This window comes from Phoenix dactylifera, chromosome 5 (assembly GCF_009389715.1).
Source record: "Phoenix dactylifera cultivar Barhee BC4 chromosome 5, palm_55x_up_171113_PBpolish2nd_filt_p, whole genome shotgun sequence".
In the NCBI taxonomy this organism is placed as follows: Eukaryota; Viridiplantae; Streptophyta; class Magnoliopsida; order Arecales; family Arecaceae; genus Phoenix; species Phoenix dactylifera.
In genome coordinates, this window is record NC_052396.1 from 5,405,515 (window position 1) to 5,427,866 (window position 22,352).

At 38.9% G+C, this 22,352-nt stretch overlaps 2 protein-coding genes across 10 annotated transcripts; both read right to left on the reverse strand.

Moving 5' to 3' along the window:
• Nucleotides 1-907: 907 nt before the first annotated feature.
• Nucleotides 908-11,631, reverse strand: LOC103707719 (protein MATERNALLY EXPRESSED GENE 5). Of its 7 annotated transcripts, none has more exons than XM_039126606.1 (6): nucleotides 11,404-11,630; nucleotides 7,348-7,469; nucleotides 7,048-7,267; nucleotides 6,909-6,970; nucleotides 6,732-6,813; nucleotides 908-2,037 (listed from the first exon to the last, which is right to left on the reverse strand). In XM_039126606.1, exons 1-6 carry the CDS (start codon nucleotides 11,504-11,506, stop codon nucleotides 2,003-2,005), a joined length of 624 nt encoding a protein of 207 aa, XP_038982534.1. In that variant the 5' UTR covers nucleotides 11,507-11,630; the 3' UTR covers nucleotides 908-2,002. The 7 variants fall into 7 exon arrangements, with proteins under 7 accessions (XP_038982534.1, XP_038982535.1, XP_008790541.1 ...); XM_039126607.1 differs by having other exon boundaries at nucleotides 1,785-2,037; nucleotides 7,048-7,264; nucleotides 11,404-11,631; XM_008792319.4 differs by lacking the exon at nucleotides 908-2,037 and adding an exon at nucleotides 3,661-4,181 and having other exon boundaries at nucleotides 7,048-7,264.
• A 1,241-nt stretch (nucleotides 11,632-12,872) lies between these two features.
• Nucleotides 12,873-20,568, reverse strand: LOC103707717 (calcium-transporting ATPase, endoplasmic reticulum-type). Of its 3 annotated transcripts, none has more exons than XM_017842962.3 (9): nucleotides 20,350-20,568; nucleotides 18,170-19,586; nucleotides 17,399-17,504; nucleotides 17,192-17,313; nucleotides 16,408-16,686; nucleotides 15,912-16,295; nucleotides 14,910-15,019; nucleotides 14,607-14,835; nucleotides 12,873-13,636 (listed from the first exon to the last, which is right to left on the reverse strand). In XM_017842962.3, the coding sequence occupies exons 2-9, from the start codon at nucleotides 19,529-19,531 to the stop codon at nucleotides 13,076-13,078; spliced, it is 3,153 nt and encodes a 1,050-aa protein (XP_017698451.2). In that variant the 5' UTR covers nucleotides 19,532-19,586; nucleotides 20,350-20,568; the 3' UTR covers nucleotides 12,873-13,075. The 3 variants fall into 3 exon arrangements, with proteins under 3 accessions (XP_017698451.2, XP_008790538.2, XP_038982539.1); XM_008792316.4 differs by having other exon boundaries at nucleotides 18,170-19,707; nucleotides 20,350-20,567; XM_039126611.1 differs by lacking the exon at nucleotides 20,350-20,568 and adding an exon at nucleotides 20,087-20,185 and having other exon boundaries at nucleotides 18,170-19,707.
• Nucleotides 20,569-22,352: the final 1,784 nt, after the last annotated feature.

A 22,352-nucleotide genomic window follows, 5' to 3' on the forward strand; every position in this document is an offset into this window, starting at 1 on the left:
ATAGCTTATCCTCTTTGTTAATCTTATTAATCAACTATTTTAATTGAAAAAATAGAGAATTCTAAAATATGTTGGATAGCTACAATGACAAGTCATGTGTCTCAGTTCAAAATAGCATAGTAGCTTCAAATCAGATTAAAAAATCCAGAATAATTATCTAATTTCACAATTTATCACAACATATCTTCAATGTGTAAGTTCAGATTGAAAAACACAACATATTGAGAAAAACAAATGTTATTCAACAAAGTAAAACAAACGTAGCTTATAATTGCACACCTTCTTCAAATGGACCTTCAAAAGTATTCCTCATCCGTTTGACCTAGGTAATTCATGAAGATGGTGCTCCCACTATTATTCTTAAAAAATTATCATTTCTGCAATTGTATAAGTTAGTAATAGACAAAGCATCCATATCTTGCCCTTATTTGCACTTTGAAAACATTACCCAAACCATTGTAGTTAAAATTAGTGGAAGGATTGAAAGAAATATACCCTATAAAAGTGGTCTTATGGCACCCCATATCACATGAAGCTGCACTACTTTCTACAGGAGAAGCATAATTAATTGCTAATTTAACCACCTCAACCAATTAATTTTCCATCCCGCAATGGCAGACTACTTATCAGAAATTATAGGCTTCACATTGGGGTGTCAACTTGCAGAAAATTTGAAGTTCAGAGTGCCAAATACAAACTGGCATTAGAAATTCTTGGTTCAATAAAATCTTCTCATGCAAGACAACTATTTCGGCAAAAAAATCCTAACATAGAACTTTATTTATTACTGGCACCTTTTTCTTTTAGCTCCATTTGATTCAAGAATTAATAAAAGAATCAGGATTCGAAAATTTATATAGGAAAAAATTGCATTTATCAGAATAATCATGCCACTATTTACGTCTGCTTTTGCTGGCTATGGTTTCTATATTAACTTTCACTAAAGGTGTTTTTAGTCCATAAAAAACAGAGGGACACATAAATGATGGGCCTTACACCAAGATTGGCTTACAACTTTTTCTAGAAATAGTAATACCAAGCATAAGCACCAGTATAACAATTTCTTGCTTAAGCATGTCTCCTAGTAGTTGTTTGACAGGCAAAAGGCTCGTGACAAGCTTTATGCCTGCCTAGTCCCTGAACCAAATGCTGCCTTCTGGAGAAAAAGCACCCTCAATCAAAAGTTATTTCAAAGATATTAACCAAACAAAAAAATAATTATTCTTATAAAAAAAAAGGCTTTTTTAATTCACGTTTTCTTATCCAGTTATACCTGAACCAAAGGAAGCCAAATGCATCAATGTTCGCCCCTATCTGGATCAGGCGAAAACAGTGCTCCAATTTTAATCAGGAGAAAGCTTCAGACTAAAATCTGTAGGCGTACCTTGATACTTGGATACGTTAACATATTTACTACCTTATTGTGATACAAAGAACATCCGAAACTTGACTATTTTAACACACCTTTATCCTTGTTTATTCTATCGGCCATATTGGATTCAAGTGATTCTCACAAAACAATTGTTTAGAAGGCAAGCTGCCACAGAATTCATGCACAGAGACCCACAAGTATACTCATATATACCAATATCAATCTCAACAAGTGGCCACATTGGCTTTGGCTACAAGTCATCCTGTACAATATCACTATTTCTTTGTGGCAAATGTATTCGATCATACCAATAAAAAATGACTAACACAATTTTTTTCCATAGTAGGATGAACATCTGCGCATCCATCCATACACATTCCGCTTTCAGTCTTACAAACAAATGCACATCTAATAATAAAAAACTAAAAAAAAATAAAAGAAATCTTAACGTTGCAATCCCTTGCATCACTATTTTCAACCCTCCCAAAAAGAATTATTTCTAATTCACTGATGATTTCGCATATTAACCAAAGATGTGTTCAGTTTCTCTAAATTTTTTAAGCAATATCCAGGATTTGTAAACCGTTCCTCCTCCAAGGGCAAGCTCTTTGGTGAGAAGTGCCAACCAGATTAGCTTAACAGTAATTGGCATGTGCCCTTTTTATCTGAAAAACAATGGAAGCGTTCTTAAAAAATTATTTGCATCCTTTTAACCCTCCCAAAAAACACAACACAGGTTTCTAGTTTTAATGAGGAAAAGAAATATGAATCTATAAGTTTTAGGAAATATGCAAAAAAAAAAAATATTTGCCAAGATCACTTGCAATTAGTCTGAAAAACACATAATAAAAAACAGCATCTTTCAGCAGCACAGAGCCAAAAATCAGCTTTTTTTGATAGAAAAATATCACCTCCTTACTCATGTCCTTTAAATAGGTAGTGCTAAATGATTTTATGCATTCTATACCTTGCAAATAGGTACGTGGATTAACTCGTGAGGCTTCAACGTACAGCACCAATACAAATTTTCACTCTACAACGTCTGCTAGGTTCCTTTAGACATACATATCCTTGGTACTTCAATGCAAAGCTTAACCAATAAAGCATAAAGACTGACCAAAACATCTTGTCTATAAATGTACCGATATGTTAAACCAAAAAAGCTTCAAAATTTTAACATTGGGCCAGCCATTTATTGAGCTCATGCTGTTGATGCAAGGAAAAGACTGATTCCAGCATTTTATAAGCCATACGATCATGCTTTTTTCAAAAAAGATCTTCAATTGCTGACCACATATTTTATGTGCACCATGAATGAAATTCAAAACCAGACCAAAATAACAAGAAAAGAAATACGATGCCAACGGACAACAAGAAATTTCACGCACAGATTTAATCACGTAATGTGCACTCCTTTCAGCTGGGTTTTCTGCATGCTCACGGATTGTCTTGCTTAATATACAGCAAAAAGGTGGGCAGTACCTTGGAGAGGAATATCCAAGATTGCGTGCTACCCGTTAATATTAATACCCACCCATAAATATGCACTGGACAACGAGAACTGAGAAGACACATCTCAATGATGCACGAACTACAAGACAAACAGTAAAGTGAATGCATTATCATTTGAACTGCTACATTTACTTTTTTTTTTATTTTTCCTAATCAGCAACGGAAAAAGAGATTTGGAGTCAGGCATATTGGGAAGAATGCCGCCAAATTTCAAACTCGGATATAGAATGTAGCAGCAGCAAAACCAGCAAACAGAATCACAGAGCAGAGAGACAAACCCTTGTACTTCCAGTTCCACAAAAAAAAATTCGAGATAAATTATGCAAATGATGCATATTTCTCGCATTCACGAAGCTCACTACACTGGACCACAAGCGCCTAGCAAGCTCGGCTTCTTTCAACCAAGGTTTGGCAGTAACGCAAGCCACACTGTTGTACTCACAAAAAGCTCTCTCTATGAATTATCCAATAAATTTAAAAAAGGAAGATTGCTAAAAAAAATTCCTGACACAGTAATGTGTGACATTCCAGTAACAGAAATTGGATCGGATTGAGATTAATGTCACAAAGCTCATGATGTTGAGTGATATAATCCAACCCACTGATTTTATTTTCTAAACTACCTCATAAGTAGCGAACTTTGACTTGTCAAAAACAACTTGGCAGGCATCTTAGCCAGATGTTAAGATCCCCTAGTTCCATTATAATTAATTACATACAAGAGCTGTCTGCTTAGCATATATAAGCCATTGATAGTAGCTGTACTGCAATTAAGCTTCAAAAATTAAATCTGAGAGAAGACCGTGCATTTCATATCAATTGTACCACGAAAGTCAAATTACTTGCTGCTTCAGAACATCAAATAGCGCATGGTGTCCTTCAAAAGAAAATGCCAACACATTTATGGCACAGATAACAGATATGCCAGGCTATGATAAAAGTTTATACGAACGCATACTCACGCTCATAGTCTACCAAAAGAAAGACTGAAATACGTAATCTACTAGCAATCCCTTGGTCAACAAACCTCCTGATCTGACCGTGCTTTACTAGACGGTGACTGTCGGACAACAATTCAGCATAACGAGTGTATAACGCACCCCCACTATCTTCAAGTAAATATTACGCTCGGACACAAACACAGACTGAGATATCGGCATCTGTCACCTGGAAAGGGGAAAATCCTCCCGACATCAACGCCTGCCACGAGGTCCGCCAGCTGACCTCGGACCAGGAAAGCGAGCGAATTGCAGCCTTAAATTGGCTGAATCTCGGTCATGCTCATCAAACTTATAACCTGCAAAATCGAATCGTGACGACTTTATGCTGTGTAAACGACGTGCTTTTTTGGAGCATAAGAGGACCTACAATATAACGCATGGACGAAACGGCGCACTAAACATTCCGTAAAGGAAGCCCACGTATGCAATCGATTAAGCACCGGAAATTAAAGTTATTTTTGCACATTAAACTAGTCCTAGAAAACAAACTGTGGATTTTGTTTTATCCCGGATGTTCTGCATACCAAGTTTTTCAATTTTTTCCATTACTAAAATGCCATGGTTCCAGTACTCTTAATTATTTACTTCAAATCCACTATGTAAGGTGGAAGCAAATTTTGGGTCCCTATAAGAACCCTGCATGGACTTAAGGGCCAATAGTTCAAGGAGCTAGCCAGCCTCATCCAACTCATACCCAGCCCAAACATTAGATGTTAACTTCTAGGTTGTACAAAATTCTCAAATATTAGATCAAATCCCTAAAAGGTTGAGGTCCAGGACAATTAGACGAAGCACCATACACAGCCAAAAACATAGGTCAAACTAGATACAGGACGATTAAACACTTAGGATGGAGGTAAAATTAAAATCAGATAAACAAAAAGAAAAAAAAGGATCCTCTCTTTCCAACCTCCCATATAGCACTTATAAGCAGAACCACTCCCCCATCTCTCAAATCCCTAAAAGGTTTCATTTACATGTCCAGGATAAATAGGTTCGGCAGTATAGACAGCTAAAAACATAGGTTGAACTAAAACAAACATGGTTTGACACTTAGGATGGAGGTAAAATTAAAATTAGAAAAACAAAAATAAACAAAGGTTCCTCTCTCCCCAACATCCCTGAACGATGCTTCTAAGCAAGACCATGCCTCATCTCTCCTCCACATAGCCAATCAAGCCCAACCCCGCAGAAAACGGCACAAATACATGAATAAAGTATACATATCAAAGTGACAGTATCGCCCAAATAAAACTTTGCATTGCAGAATATGAAAATACTAATGTGCATATGCACATTTGCATAGATAAGCACATGCACACAATCCCAGCAACTGCATATTTCACATTAAAAAATTCCATCTAAATTTACATCTATCTGCAGCAAAACACTCAATATTCGTTTAGCTAGTGCTATCACGACTGCTTGCCTAATAAACCAAGAATCAGCTCAGTATTACTATATATATAACCACTGCGTGTTGCCATTTCATTGCAAAAACAAACAATAATAGGCAGTAAGTTCGTTAGTTCTTTCTTAACTTTTTCTCAGATCAAAATATTTATTATACTAAACGGAAACTGATGGCTTAATTGCTAACTGGCTCATTAGAATCTTTTTCATAATACATGGAACCTTTTCAGTGGATAGATGATGACAGATTGCTTGGGAAGCCAATATATCTATATATGTAAGACAAACAACCTAAATATCCCGAACCATATTGAACTAACATCCTAAAAACAACAAATGACAACAATGAGCATGAGATAAACAAGCAAAGGCCAACTTTCAAAAGATAGGACACTTTCTAATTCCTCAGCATAAAAGTGCACCTCAAATGAACCTGTGCGCATTTGACAGTAGTAAACTCCATGTGATATGAAACATTTCAAACTAACTAAGCCACCCAAGATCAGCAAAAAGGTACCAAGGACCTGCACAAATTGCCCGACGGTACGGTACCATGTCGTGCTGACTCGCAGCGTGCTGTGCCCCTCTCTCCCGCCCTCCCTGCCTCTCTCTTTCCTTCACCCCCCCTCCCTCACCAGTGTCTCAAGATAAGGGGGCTGGAACGCTCTCTCTCTCTCTCTCTCTCTCTCTCTCTCTCTCTCTCTCTCTCTCTCTCTCTTCTCCTCTCCTCTCCTTCCCTCTCGCCCTCTCTCACCAATGTCTCGAACTGCGAGGCGAAACTGTGCTGATCCACCCCCGGTATAGCTAGGTACGCCCCCGGTACAACGAACCATCAAACCACCGTCTCCAGAAACATGAATGATAAAGCCCCATCACGTCAACTTATGGATCTTTTATAATCACATCCATTTTCTGCTATGTAGGTTTTTCGTGCTGTCAAATTGAAATACTCCATAAACACCTCTATATACAATCAATGTATCTTTTAAGTTCTGATCAGAATAGACAGAACAGCATTCTTCTGGATTGCACAGTAACCAAGGAAATTTACACAAACCAATTCATAAAAGATAAGGAGATTTTTTTTAAAAAAAAAAACCAAGATTCTAACCCTAAAGCGGAGGCCTCATGTTACCTTTTGAAAAGCATTCTAGCTCCAATTTACTCGGTTTCACCTATATCTAAAACCATTTGAAGACCAGGAATCACAAAGGGAATCAAATATTAATATAATAACACAATCTGGGATATAGATGTTATTGAAGCAGCATTATAAATGGAGAACCTGAAAGACAGCTGGTAAAGTGCACAATCACAAGAGATCCCATGGCATAACAAAGAACAACATTGACAAGCATCAAAATAAAAGTAATTATAAAGAAGACTAACAAATCTATAACTACAATTAGGAAAATATATATTGTGATTTTTACCTTGCAAAGCATCCAAAGCAACTGCAGCTTGACTGGGGGTGGAGAAATCAACAAAGCACAGAACAAGTGGATCCCCTCCAGGCTGCAGAAAAGTATAGGGAAAAATTTGAAACTACAGACAAACAATGAATTGAAAAGGCTAGACAATAATTTAACTCACTCAAAGCAGTAACTCACATGTCTAGATTCCTTATTCACAAGTCTGACCTCTCGAAAACCTGCAAAGGGACGAAAAATATCTGGGCACAAAATGAAGGAACAACAGCTGGATAAAAATTATATATTGAAAGACAAGAACATCTACACAGTAGGATACGAGACACTTCCCTGCGTGTGCAGTTCGCAGGGAGGCCTTCCACGAATAATGTGCAAGATGCATCTGGAGGTAGAGGTGTTTCTGGTCTACCACTTCCATATCCAACACTTCGCCCATCCATGCCTCCAACACCCATCATACGCAGATCATCAACAGGATGACCACCCATTCCACCAGCTACTGGCCTAAGGGATTCTCCACCACCATAAGACACGATCTGCTAAAAAAATCCTGATACAGATCAAACTTTTGCAACAATGAACTTAACCAAAGATAAGGGTAAGCGTCTTTCAACCATACCCCATCACGCAAATAACGGTCATAGGATGCACTGATCGATTCAGTGTCCCTGATGACACGGTGTCCCGCTCTCCCTTCTTCACGAGGATAATAACCAACATATTCCGAACCAGCCGGCACATCTTCAAAGTCAAAACACATTCAGTTGTGCAAAAGGGGTGCTTCTATTAAAGATCATGATGCACATTTTACACGGACTATTATTGAATTTGGAATAAGAATTAAACAAAATTTTGCTTCTTATTTAGATTAATTAGCAACTACCAGAAAGAAATCATTATTACTTTAAAATTACTACGAGAGCAAGAAAATGATTGCAACAAAGATAATATTGGACTATCAGCTACAAGTTTACGAATCAAGCCGATGTTACAACCATTTCTGCATAAGGTTTGCAAATTAGGAAAGCTAAGCAGACAAGGGTTGTGCATGTGTAAGATACGAATCTGATCAGAAGACAGCAAAGATTAATTAATCATTCAAATGATTAAAAGAACTTTAGGGCATAGAGACACTATTTCACATGCAAAACCGAGGTACACTACACTTCATTTCACTCACGATACTTATCCTTTGCAAATATTCAATCACCCATTAATGAACGTTAGCTTGGGTAGTTAAATGGTTAAGGTGTGCAGCAATAAAGACATTGAGTATAAAGAAATGTGGCACAATAGTCATTGTTTCTTCTTCAGAACTTGAACCATGAATTTACTCAAATCATTTTAGTGACAATGCTATGGCCATGGATGCAAGCAAGGACTGCCAAATTGCCCAGTTCGGGCCGTGCCGACCCGGCCCGGTGCGAAACCAGGTCAGTTCAGCTAATATTTTTAGTTCCGGCCTCGTACCAGCCGGAACCCCTACAGAACCAGCTGGAACCTCTACAGAACCGGCCGGAACCCCGATAGAACTGGCCGGTAAGTGTAAGAACTGGCTGGAACTGGTCGGTTTGGTGCAGACTTGGTGCGAAGTGGCCAATTCGCACCAAGTCAACTCGGTTCCGAACCGGATTGACACTATTCCTCCAACTATTGCCACCCGATGCCTTTTGGGAAGGCCCAAGAAGGCCCTCCCAACAGCATTTGAAAGTGGTAAGGAACCAGTTGAGACTGAAGTGCACTTAAAAGAAAGTAGAGCTCAAGTATGCAGATTCGATTTATAATGCTTTCGTTGATGATGAGGATGATCCTATGATCAAATGGCTTGTGGGCCAATAGTAAGAACCAGAACTTGATGAGCGAGAATCGCCTCCATAACCGATCAGTTTCGTAGCCAGTGAGGCTAGGGTCGATGCAGGGCAATGAGCTAAGTGAAATATTCCACGCGTTCTTCCAGTTGATCAGCTACAGCCACAGCGGAGCCAGTCACACCACATGACTCCTTGTCCGAGACATCCTCTCAGAGATATGATCGAGAGATGCTTAGAAAAGACCACTACGCTATCCGGTCGACTCAGTCAGAAGGGCAACATAAATCCTCCCAACATAAGCAGGCAGAGAGAGGCATGAAGGATAAGAAGACAGCTAACCAGGCGGAGAGAGGTATGAAGGATAAGAAGACAGCTACCTAGCACCAAAAAAAAACAAAAGGCAACTGCAGTCCCAATAGAAAGTGTTGAGGAGGAGTCAGTACACTCAGATCAAGGACCTGGAGTAGCAGCGATGACAGTTCTGGTGGTCAGAGATCTGCCGATCAGAAAGAAAGTGGAGGACAGGAGACTATTGTTTATGAGATAGTCGCAAAGTGATTTTCAATTCACTGGTGAGTCTTAGTTTACGCATACTACACAGGATAGAGACCACGGTGCACAATACGGTAAAGCCTACGAGGATATGATTGCATATAGAAGACAAGCTCCTCGAAATCATTCAGGAGGATACGATGCAGTTCCAGATGACCTCACACGTGGAGTAGAATCCATAGACATATCAGGCTCCGAGTCGTAACTAGATCCTATTATCCGCAGCCACAGGCAACCGATGACTTATACGTATACGGTATGGTGTGTCCAAGGCATCTTTCAGTGGCAACTATAACCCGGTAGACGTTCCTCATGGGATGAACGTACAAGACTACAATGCCGCTTGGTTAAAGGATAGGTTGATATGCTTTTTGTCTATGTTGATGATCCAATATCTACAAGAGGCATCGCCACTCAATTCGAGTTTAGATATCCATATGTATGTTGGACATTAAATATATGTAATTGATTGTATTATTTTTTTAATTTTTACGTCATTACTAGATTTGAGGATATTTTATGATATTCATTTTATGATTTGTATCATTTTAAAGCAATAAAATGCATCATCTAGGTTAAATCGAGATTATAAAAATATCAAAAAAATATCAATAAAACAACAAATTAGACTTAACTTCATTGAAAAAGTTCAAAAAGAATGATTACCAATTATTTTTTAAAAAAAAAACTCCAAACAAAAAGGGGTATGTCAGTCCGTGAATGGGCACACCACATCCATCGGTTTGAACCGGTAACGAACCGTACCAAGCGCCGACCAGTACGGATCCCGGTACCGGTTCGACGGACCTTGAATGCAAGTGCTACGATCATACTATAATGGAGCATCAGATTCCCCAGCTTTAGACTAAATGTAGGTTTCATGAAATGGCAATATACATACATGCACATGCATGCATGCATGTAAAGTAATTGTAAAATATAGAAGAAACAGGATACAAGAACAAGTTTTTCATAATAGTATAAGAAGAGTTTTGATCCAAAACATGAGATTTTTTTTATTTGCAAAAAAAATAATATCAAGTGTGAGGACCTATGTGGGCATGTGTTTAGACCTACATTGGCTATACACTGAGTAGATCTTGAGTACTTAAATAAGGCTAAAGAATCCAAATAATAGCTTTTGGCTAGCCTTTTTGGATGAGGTCCAAGGTTATTACATCAAAAATCTTATTTTTCCTTGTGGAACCCAAGGGTCAATAAGCACCTAAAAGTCGCATGACAACTCGAGAGAAGAATATGTTCAAATAAATCTCCCAAACACTTTATGGTGCACAAGTTTTCTTCCCCAACCATCTATAGAGTTTGTGCCCCATCTTTAAGAAAGATTATAAAAGCTTTCAGTCCGTGTTTGGTTGCCAAAAAAGTGAAAGAATAGGAAAGCATATCAGTACAGGAAATGGGAAAAAATAAGAATTTTTCCATGTTCGTTAGAACACAGAAAATTGCAGCAAAGTTGAGGAGAAAGTGACAAGGAGATGATTAAGTTGTCCTGAACCACCTGTCCGCTGTTGGTCTCTCAAAACTGCCGCGTCATAAAGAAGGAAATTTTTAGCCCATTAATTTATGTTTGTTCTCTCCCCTTAAATTTCCTTTTTAGTAACAAAAATGGAAAAGAAGATTCTTGGGTAACGAACTTTCTTCTCTTTCAATTCTGAAAAACCAAACAAGGCATCAGAGAAGTTCAAGTGAACTGACACATTAACAAATCAAACTAATGCTAGATGTTCCTTTTGTTAAAATTTATCCGATGCACAGATTAGAAAAATCAGAACATTTCACTTATCCAGAACAAATCGAATGAATTTGTTTATAAAAATTAAAGATGGAAAGTTCATCAATTATACTGGCCCTTCAGTTGTGATTACTGATCTTTAAAACAAAAAAAATAGAACAACTAGCAGATTAGCAGATCATACCAACATAATAGACAAAGCCACAATAAATTAGAAAAATTCTTCAAACCTACCCACCACAATCTCAACAATTAAAACCCTAATATAAGAACATTTAATGCCGCACTCACAAAAACATGTAATTTCATCTAAAATTCTCCCACAAAACCATCTTTATACCATATCAAGAACCAAATAGTAGATCGAATTACGTTAACTCATCGAGAAAGAGCAAATTCAGAGAAACTCCCAACATTACAACCATCGCCACCACCATAAAAAGGGGGAAACCCCTAAAATAGAAATAAAGCCCTAATTGAATCAAGAAAACATCCCAACAAAAATCATGGCAAGTAGGAAGAAGTGAAACCCTAGCGGAGAGAGGAAAAGGGAGAGAACCTCCGTAGTCGGGACGAGGGCGCTTCATGGGGGGCTGAGGGGGGGCCATGGCGGCCTGCGCCTGGTGGCGCGCGTCTCCGTACCTCCAATAGCCGTCGGCCATCGGCGCTCTTGGCGAGAGAAAAGAGGCCACCTAGGGTTACCACTCCCGTTCTCCTTTTCGGGTGCGGAAGAAGAGAGTAACGAAAGGCGGTGCGCTCGTGACAACAAAGTAAAGCACACGGCTTTCCTCTGAGCGCTATTTAACAGCGGAGCCCCGGGGTTGTGTGTGATTCCTATAGAGGGTACTCGCTCTATATGACAAGGAGGGCTCCCAATTGCTTTGGGCCATCCATATGGTACCTTGCTAATCCTAACGGAATTCATATCATCTTGCTAATCCTAATGGAATCCATATCTACTTAAGATTATAATTTGTAGGGCTTGATGTATTGAAGGAAAAAAAAAAGTGGAATCTAATAATATAATATCTAAATATAGTATGTAGACAATTTATGGATCCATATTCTCTCCCATTATTATGGAAACTCAAGAGGTTTAATCTCTAAAGCCAGACTATCCCGCTATAGTTTAAATAATCCCTACTAAGGAACAATTGATACACTAAATCTAGATATGCAATTCATCAAAGTCAGGTATATATATAGTCTTTGGCAAAGCTTGAACATAGATTCTAACTAGAGAATTTTGAAACTATGCCATCTTGGAAACAATCTGTGTTATAGAAAAGTCGACAGTGATTTGAACCAATTAAACCTTAATTTTCTTACATCTCTAATTAAAGCACCTTATATCTTGATTTGGCTTGCTGATGCAAAAATTGACTATGGATGAAGGAACTTTCCTAAACCATATCTGCCTTTGCTTATTTTTGTCTAATGATCCAACATGAGCCTTCCTTGTTTCTTAGCAAGCCATTCTCCCGCTTTATTCATCTTATCAAGGTCCACCAATAATGGTCTTCAAGTTCGGAGCTGGTTGTAACAATATCTTCAAATTATTATTAATTGCTAATCGTGTCATAAAACTCACATACATACTTCTTGATTATTAGATTTTCTGATCAAAGAACTAAAAATCTTGATCTGCAAAGAAATATCTTCTACACTACAACAGTGTGCTACATGAAAAAAAAAATCCATGGTTATTCTTCTGCAGTGGATGTGCAAAGAGTTCCCCCTAATAAAAATTGTCATCCATCATCAAGAGCATGCTCAGCGGAGTTTGTATATATGGAATTGCTCACTTTGTATCTCAAGGACTCGAGGACAACGACTTTGAGAGCACACCTCAAGCTCAAACTAGTAACTTGATTAGCACAAGTTACTATTAAGAGTGATATATAGCCTACAAAATTAGTTAATCAGCACAAGAACTGTTGCTACAATCTCTCATCTTAAACTTACAGACGTGCCAATTCTATAAGTTACCAAGATTGCAAACAAGACATCATGATGTTGCTAAAGAAGTCCAGTTCCGAAGTTGTTCTTCTAGCAATAATACTATTTTAGAAAAAACTATGAAAGACAAACATAGACCTTTGCAAAAAGAGGAAATACAAGAAGTTTGTTCAATAGGACATTTTACTGTACAACTTCCGTTTGAATTTGCAATTATGCATAACTGATGACAATATTTTTCAACCACCCTGGATCACAACCTTTAGCGGCCTCTATGCTATTTTGTGCTTCTGATTTGTCCACCATTGCCTTCTGCCTGCATACTTAAGTGCTTCATCAATGAGCACTACAGGGAAAGAAACCAAAATAACCAGAAGCCACTCATTCAGACTCAATGGAACAATGCCAAAAACACTGGCCAGGAAGGGTATGTAAAGTATGAGAAGATGGAGACCGAACGAAACCAGCATTGCCACAAGAAGCCATGGGTTCTTCCATGGAGGCATCTTAACCAAGCTATTATCTTCTGATAGAGCATTCAGCGAGTTGAACATCTCAATTGCTACCAAAACAGATAGTGATAAGGTCATTGCTTTAACTTTTCCGACAGTGAAATAGTCACAGGGATCTGTGAAAGCTATTACTTGATCGCCGGCCAAGAAGGGATCAGGTGAGAAATCTGTCCATGTGGGGCACTCTCCCCATGACCGGAGCTCAGATAGGGAGACCAATGTGTGGCCATCGCTTGAAAGATCAATCCCCAGAAAGGATGGCTGGGTATACCACAACACGAAGATGCCAACAGTTGCTAAACCAACATAAGAACCAATTACCTAATGCAGCAAAAAGCATGGATTAACACAAGTAACAAAATTAATGGTACATATCCTAAGCATTCAACTTATGTGCATAAAAAAGCAACAGTAAAGATAACTATAGAAATCCATTTAATTGGAGTGATGATCTACATGATTATCAATGTTTACGCTTTTCATTGAGCTTAATTCTAAAAAGCAACATTGCCTAGATACACAGGCATCAAAGTTCCAAATTGCCCATAACAATCTACTGCATTGATGTTTTCAAAAGAACCAAACTATTGGATGATATCTCATACTTAATTGTGTAGATCTATTTGAAGTATTGGGATAGGAGCCTCTAAAACCAAATTTTCGGTCAATCCATTAGAATTTTTCAGGCACATGTATAAGCAGCAGTTAGGATATCTGGGATAAGTCCTAAAATAGAGTATCTTGAAAGATGGCGAGCTAGGATTTTGAGATTGTATTTGAGTGGCTACCTCCTTGTAATTTTTTCATCTTTAGTGGAGCTTCCTTTGTTGTTTTTGTGTGCTTCGTGTTTTTACTTGATTTCTATTTCCTTGCTTATGGTTCTTATTTCTCTTTACCAGAAGGACCCTAGATCTTGATATTTGACATAATAAAAACAATGATTTGTCTCTAATTTTACATCCAAGAATGCATTCATATGTATGAAATATAAGCGTGTACTATGTAGTGGACAAACAATTGGACTAGATGCCCCAAAGCATGGTGATAATCAAAGAATCCTTGATGTGGAGTAGACTTGATGGCATGCCAAGCATGTTTATGTATCAGTATTTTCATTATGTGAAGACACCAAGAAGTATCTGGGTTGACTTTAAGTTCCAGAACTGAATCCATATTTTGAAAAACTATCTGCCTAATCATAAGCATTTCAACATTACAATATTCTACTTGTTAAAATTTCACTGTTATCATAAACCTAGGAAGAGCTTGAAAGGTCAAGCATTACACTCACCAGGTAACGAAAGAGAACCCATGAATTGATGAGAGCATCATTGCTCTTGCGAGGTGGCTTCTGCATGATATCAACATCAGAAGGGTTAAAACCTAGAGCTGTTGCAGGGGGCCCATCGGTGACCAAATTAACCCAAAGAAGTTGAACTGGTATAAGGCACTCAGGTATGCCAAGTGCAGCAGTCAGAAAGATGGACATTACTTCTCCCACATTAGAAGATATCATGTATCTGCACAAAAGGAGGAGTTATTATACATATCATTTAGGAGATATGAGACAACTGCAAGGTGTTTGTAAAGAAACCTAATGAAGGATTTCATGTTATCATATATAGCACGTCCTTCTGCAACAGCTGAGACAATTGTACTGAAATTATCATCTGCTAGAACCATATCAGCAGCCTCTTTCGCAACCTGAAACAAATATTAATCAACTTAATCACCATGTAACTCACTAATAGTTACCAGTCACCACCAATTATCTTGTGGTGACCTTTATGCTCAGCAGCAAATGGAAAGATGGCTCAGGAGAATGATAACTAGAAAGCATACATGTGAGGATCCTTGTAGGAATATGTTTAGTCCTACATCGATTATATGCTCTGAAAATCTTAGGTATTTATACAAGACCAAGGAACTCAAAACATTCTAGCTACCCTTTTGTTTGAGGTCTCAGGTCATTACTAATGATATCAAAATGGAGATGGCCCATGGCTATGTGGAACTAAGGGGCATTGTAGCACTAGTCCTTTTAGAGTTAACCATAGGTCAATCGTGGTGTTCGTCATTGAATTTGATTGGATTTAGACCCTTAGCATAGCAAGAATATCGGGCCTTAAACAGGGGACTATGTGAGAACCTGTGCAGGCGTATGTTTAGTCCTACATCATTTATGTACCAAAAGGATCTAGAATTTTTAAACAGGGCTAAAGAACCCAAATAATACCTTCTGGCTAGATTTTTGGTTAAGATCCTGGGTTATTATAACATATAGTTCTGACGTACAACAAAAGGCACCATAACTCTCAAGAATTGCTTCAAAATAAAAGGTAAAATGATAAGAGAGAGAAAATAATCAAATAGATACTAGCATGATAGGTTCTATCAACTAGCAAATCAAAGTTTCAGTACTTTTAAAGTGGGCAGCATAGCAAACTATGGATTTCTTTCCAAAACTAAACCTCAAACAAGTGAAATAACATCATGCAAGATTTTAATAAATAGGTAATGCAAGTAAGCAATACTCCAGTACTTTCTGCAAACAAACAAGTGTTACCTACATCAAATAGGAGAACACTTTACTTACCTCAGTTCCAGTTATACCCATAGCAATTCCAATGTCAGCTAGTTTTAGTGCAGGTGCATCATTAACGCCATCACCAGTCATTGCAACAATCTCACCCATTTCCTTCAGCAGCCGCACAATTTCTTGCTTGTGCCTAGGCTCAGCACGAGAAAAAACTATACCTCCAGGTTTTGACAAAATTTCAATCTGTTGGCTAACTGGAAGAGCCATGAACTCTTTACCAGTAAAACTTTTCCCCCTGATGCTTGTCATACTAGGAAATAATCCAATTTCCTGACAGACTGCCTCCGCTGTGGACTTATTATCACCTGTTATCACTATAACTCTGATGCCTGCACCTCTACAATCTTCAATTGCTTTATGAACTTCATCACGAGGAGGGTCCTATTTAAATTGCAATGTAATGACTATGAGTTCAATAAAGAACATGTTTACAATTGAGAAGACAACCAGCAAAGAGATGCTGTGGAGATTGAGAAATAGCGGCAGAACACACCCTTAGACCAACAACTCCAACAAAAATTAGATTGCTTTCAATTTCTGAGTAGTTAGCTGGATCGAGCAACTTCTTGTGAGCAGGGTGAGTGTCCGCATAATAGTCTGAAAACTCTCCTAAGTCATCTTTGAATGCAAAGCCCAAGCACCGCAAGCCTTTTGAGCTCATCTCATGGACTCTCAACATTATTAACTGCCTGGATAGCTCATCCAACAGAGCAACTGATCCGTCTGCAAGTTGTACACTTGAACTCCTCTCCAGAATACTCTCAACAGCTCCCTGCAAACTATAAGCCATTAGTTTCAAGATGCAAAGAATAAAACAAAATTTATAGTGCTCATGTCCAGCAGAATAAGCAATGATTTCTCTGAAATTCCACGAAATTTGTTTCAATAAAAGTTCCTGCATACTGCACAAAGAATCATAGAATAATGCTGATGTTTCCATAATCTTTTTGGATGACACTTTGCTCGAAGGTCACTTTATAGATATGTTCATGTGATTCCACAATATTCCTCAAATGACTGGAGGATTGTTCTGCTTGGAACTACCTTGAGCTTAAGGTATAGAAACACGTGAAGTCATACCTTCAGTAAGTGCAAAAATTAGAGGTATAACTAACAACTATATCTCAGTAAAGTGAGAAGGGTATTATTTAAAAACAAACAGTTTCATAAAATATAAAAGTTAAGGATAATGTCTGAAAAAATGCTGACACATCTTCAGAAAATAAATTATCAATTATAGCTAATTCATATAGCAGTCAGTCAGAACCATCAAGCACCTTTACAAGAAGGCGATTATTGCCAGTTGGTTCCCGGACAATAACACTCATAGATTTGCGAACTCGGTCGAGTTCCAAGGTGGCAATCCTTCTCGATCTCCTTATCCACCAGTCGCAACAGCCTATGTTTCAAAAAAATGACTAAGAAATGCAAAATCCTGCAATCACTGTCAAATACCAAATAATATTTAGCATGCTTCAGCTTACCTAACTTAACTGCTGTATGATGAATGTGGTAGTCAGCAGCAAGCTGTGCATCACAAATTCTGCTCCTTGCCTTTGTATCTGGAACTCCCATCTTCTCAACCAGTACCTTTAGGAAAAGTAACACTTAATCATTACATTGACTCACAAATCAGAAAATTAAGAATATCTAAAACCTGAAAAAAAAATTTGAACCTCACTTTTCTGATATAGTCCCTTTTTGCAAGAAAATGTCTTTCCCTCGAACTATTTAAGATTTACTAGAAACTTGTACAGATATTATCCCAAAATGTGCATGACACATGAAATGAACTAGAGATGCAAATGATCAACTACAACAAAATATTGATATAATCAGCAATGACGAAGGCACCATACATGATTCTGCTATGTTAAGTTTAACTATCTTTTCCATTACATAGAACAAGAACTAAATAAAAGCCTAATTCCATACTTTATTGTACATTTACTTGTTAAGTATCCGTCTTGGGTGTTAATGCAGCTAATCCTGACATTTTCACAAGCATGCATATATGTCATTTATTACTTCAGATTTGATTCATTTCAAGCTCTTTTCAAAAGCCATGTCCCTGTTCTGTTAATCATGTTGTTTCCTGAACTCACATCCTATCCTTGCATCTACATATAACCAATAATAGATCCCTTTTCAAATCAATATTTTTTTTTGGTGCAAATTACTAAATTTCCTAATTGTCTCAATCACATTCCAACGATACATCATTGGTAATGGAAGACAGAAGATATAAAGCAAACCTTGAGAGCTGCCTCAGTAGGCATTCCAGTAGCCCGGAAAAGGTAATCGTTGCAATATATCCCAGCATCATTGCAGATTGTGCATATCTCCGCTAAAACCTGCAAGCTTGCCTCCATGTTGTGGGAGATCCAACCAGTGATGCCTCCATCCCTTGGATTGTATGTTGTACCCTCCACATGAAACAACCGAAATGTAGTTATCTTGTCACCAAGAGTGAAAAATTCATTCACAGACATCTGGTTCGTTGTTAGCGTGCCAGTCTTATCAGAGCATATTACCGTCGTGCATCCTAAAGTCTCTACACTCGGAAGCTTCCTGACAATTGCATTTTTCTGTGCCATCTTCCTGGTACCCAAAGCTAAACAAGTCGTGATTACAGCTGGAAGACCTTCAGGAATAGCTGCCACTGCAAGTGCAACTGCTATCTTAAAATAATACGTGCATTTTTCAAAAGAAAAGCGGAAATTCCACAAAGATGTATTGGGATCATCCCAAGCAATAAAATTCCTATAGTTGATTGCCCACACTGTAAGGCAAACCATCCCAATTGCACTAGTAAGCCTCCCACCAAACTCGTCTAGCTTCTTCTTGAGAGGAGTATCTTGTTCCTCCAGAGAGGCTTCATGAATCTGGGTCTGAATTTTTCCTATTTCAGTGCTCATACCAATCCCAGTGACAATACAGACACAGCTACCATTCACAACGGTCGTTCCTGAAAAGACCATACACTCTTTTGCCTGCAACTCACAATCATCTAGGAACACCGGATTTGTTCCCTTGATCACAGGCATGCTCTCCCCAGTCAACGAGCTTTGCTCGACCCTCAAAGTTGAGGTCTTTAAAGCTGCTATTCTCATATCTGCAGGAACCTTATCTCCAACCCTCAATTCGACGACATCGCCTGGGACTAGCTCCCGTGCCGGCAAGTTCGGCACATAGCACCCATCTCTACGAACCTTGGCAGACTCAGACTGCATCTCCTTCAGGGCTTCAAGAGCCTTCTCAGCATTACTCTCCTGCCAAACTCCCACAATGGCATTGAGCACAAGAATCAAGACAATCACAGCCGGTTCCACATACACCTCAAATCCTGCACGCCCAGATTCACTCCCCTGCAGGTAAGCAAGGGCAAAGGAAATAAACGCTGCAACGAGGAGAATCTTGACAAGCATATCATCGAACTGTTCCAACACGAGATACCACAAAGGCTTGCCCTTCTCTTTCCTGAGCTCGTTCCACCCATACCTTTCCCGCCGCTTCTCAACTTCATAGGAACTCAAGCCTTTCTCCAATTTGACATTGTATTCCTTCAAGCATTGCTCTACTGACCAAGACCATGCTGGAAACGGTTTCTCCTCCATTGTTCAACTCAACCGCACGCTACCACACACTGCTTCAATTTCTTGACCGGATTTCCTTCAAAGAAACATAAAATCAAACGGCAAAAGATTGTCAAAAAAGCATGCATGTCCAAGACTCTGCCCAATTGGTTGTTTTGCAAAGATCTTCAAAAGCATATCCCATTCCAAAGTGTCATCTGGCAGTTCCAAATAAAAGCTCGACATTAATAACAGCAAATTAATCGTATCTAAGATTCTAGTTCAAGGAAGTTCGTAAATCATACAACTCAATTTTTTTTTCTATACACTAGATTGCTCTTAAGATATTGCCGATAGTAGGATTTAGAATACTCAAGAGATTCCAAATATCTCCGTCAAACTTTTTATGTGGGCAAGTGGAAACAATTAAAAACCACAAAAAAAAAAACACACAAGAAAAACATCGTGATTTTATAATAAAAAACAAAAGAGAATCTCTGTAAAAACCAGGCCAGCAAATTCTTAAAAAAAGCATCAGGACAAGTGAATCTAGAATAAAAGAAAGAAATTTTTACACCGCCATAAAAAGAGAACTACCTTTGTCTTCTCCTCAACATCTCGTTTCATTACACGCTACCAACGAAGCAGGCATAGACTCAGACAATACCAAAGTTGACATATAAGACACGGCAGAAGATATAAAAACGAAAGGAAACCGACACAGCTATAACAGAACACCCAAGGGAAAAAAAAAAAACAGAACCAAAAACAACCGTCACGAAGTCGTGAAGATAACTTGACAGCAACCGTCGAACAAAACTACCGCCCAAAAACAAGAAAAAGAAGCACGTCGGACTTACCCAAATAACCAGCAACACCTCCCAGATATCAGCAACCAGAGAGAGAGAGAGAGGCGAGCTCCAGAGAACAGTGGAAGTGTATACTAAAAACAAAGCAGGGGAGAAAGAAAAGAAAAGAAAAGACGGGGAAAGAAAAGAAGCAGAGCGAGAAGGAGCGAGGAAGCCGGAGGGACGCCGCCGTACATGGGGTAAACTAGAGAGGGAATGAGAAGCATCGCTTGGGACCAACGCAAAGCATCTCGCGCTCGACGGAGAAAAAAGTGAGATTTTTTTTTAATTATTTCTTGGCTTTGAAACTCTTCGTCGACCGGTGTGTGGAGGAGGGTCCCCTTGGCCAAAGGACAGGGGTTGCATCTTTCGCGCGAAAGATGGATTCACCTTCCTTCGCGCGAATCCACCATTCGTATTGCTTTGAGCGTTGTGCGGATCGCGATCCCAAACCCTTGGCCAGGATACCGGATCGGGTTTTTCCGCGAGCCGCCGGGAAGAAAAACGGATAATAAAACCCTTAACGAATAATTTATTCCGTATACGAAATCCCGGTTCGACCGTCACGTCATAAGTAGGCGGCTCGGAGAAACCCCCGGGCCCGGGGCGTGGGGACGCAGTTGCCGCATCTCTCGTGGGACCCACGGAGCGTATCTTTTTTTTTTTTTTCTTTTTCGTTTTTTCACGTTGCGCCGCTGGGAACAGCATCATGCAGGGACCCACACTACCAATTCCACTCGGGTTCGGGCTGCATGCGAGAGAGTGATTGATCTTCTCGGATCGTGCTTTGCACGGCTTTCAAAGCAAACAAACTCCTCAGTAATCTGTTTGCATAGACCTAAAAGGCAGGGCGGCTCGGGCCTTAGGCGACTTAGGCGGTCGCCTAAGGCCCCCGACCCACGGAAGGCTCCATCCCACGGTCCTCACTGCATAGTTTTTTTTTTTTATTTAATCTGTAGCCTTCTGCCTTTTTCATCCGTCTCCAATAGCTAGAGTCGTAGCTGGGCGCTGGCCTGGGCAGTGAGCCATCAGGAAGAAAGGGATTTGGTTGGCTTGATACACGCCTGAAGCCACTCTCATCCTTCATCCCTTCTCTTTTTTGGTTTTGGTCTTGGTTTTCCTTCCCTCACATTACTCCTGACCCAGCCGGGCCATCAGGAAGAAAGGGGGATTGGAAATGGGCTTCTTGGAGGGTGGAGATTCTTTTAATTTTCTCCTCTCGGTTTCTTATTCCCTCTTCCCTCTTGGGTGGTACAGAGAGAAAAAGGAGGGAGGGGGTTCAATGGCTGCTGCCGTGTGATGTTGCAGTCGCTGCTTAGGTACTCACTTGAAGGGGAGATGGTGGGATGGGACTTTTATTAATTAGATGGAGTGAATTTCCCATAATGCCCCTACTTTCTTTTATAGGGAGGCCCCTCTCTGGATAAATTCTTTTTTTTACCATGGCCATAAAGTGCCATGGAATGACCTTTTCCTATTCTGCTCTTGCTTGACGGGGTAAACAGTATTGTCAAGCATTATCTCAGTTATTTAATCAGTTTCATGGCCCTTCTTTTAGGATAATTATTTTTCTGTGCTCCCATTGAAGAATTATATTAAATTAAAAAGATTTTTTGTCTATTTTTGTTAGATTCATGCATCTTCGTTGAAATAGTGTACTATCTATTTTCATATCATTTTTTAAGTATTTTATATTTATTAAAAAAATTATTATTAAAAAAAAAGGCCTCATTTATTGGATTCGCCGTAGGCCCCCAAATGTATTGGGCCGCCCCTGCTAAAGGGATGCAACAATGAACTTGTAGGGAAAAAAAATGAATACTTCTTTGGTGTAAAATTTTTGGGTACGCTGAAAATAAATATCTTCTACTGAGAATTTTTTGACTTGATCTTATTGAGTTCTTCATCTTCATGATCTATTTTAAAAATAATTGGTCAATAGTCAATACTGGATGAAGGAGTGAACGTGTGAAATGAGAGACACAAGTGGAAATAAAAATAGATGTACATTTTTT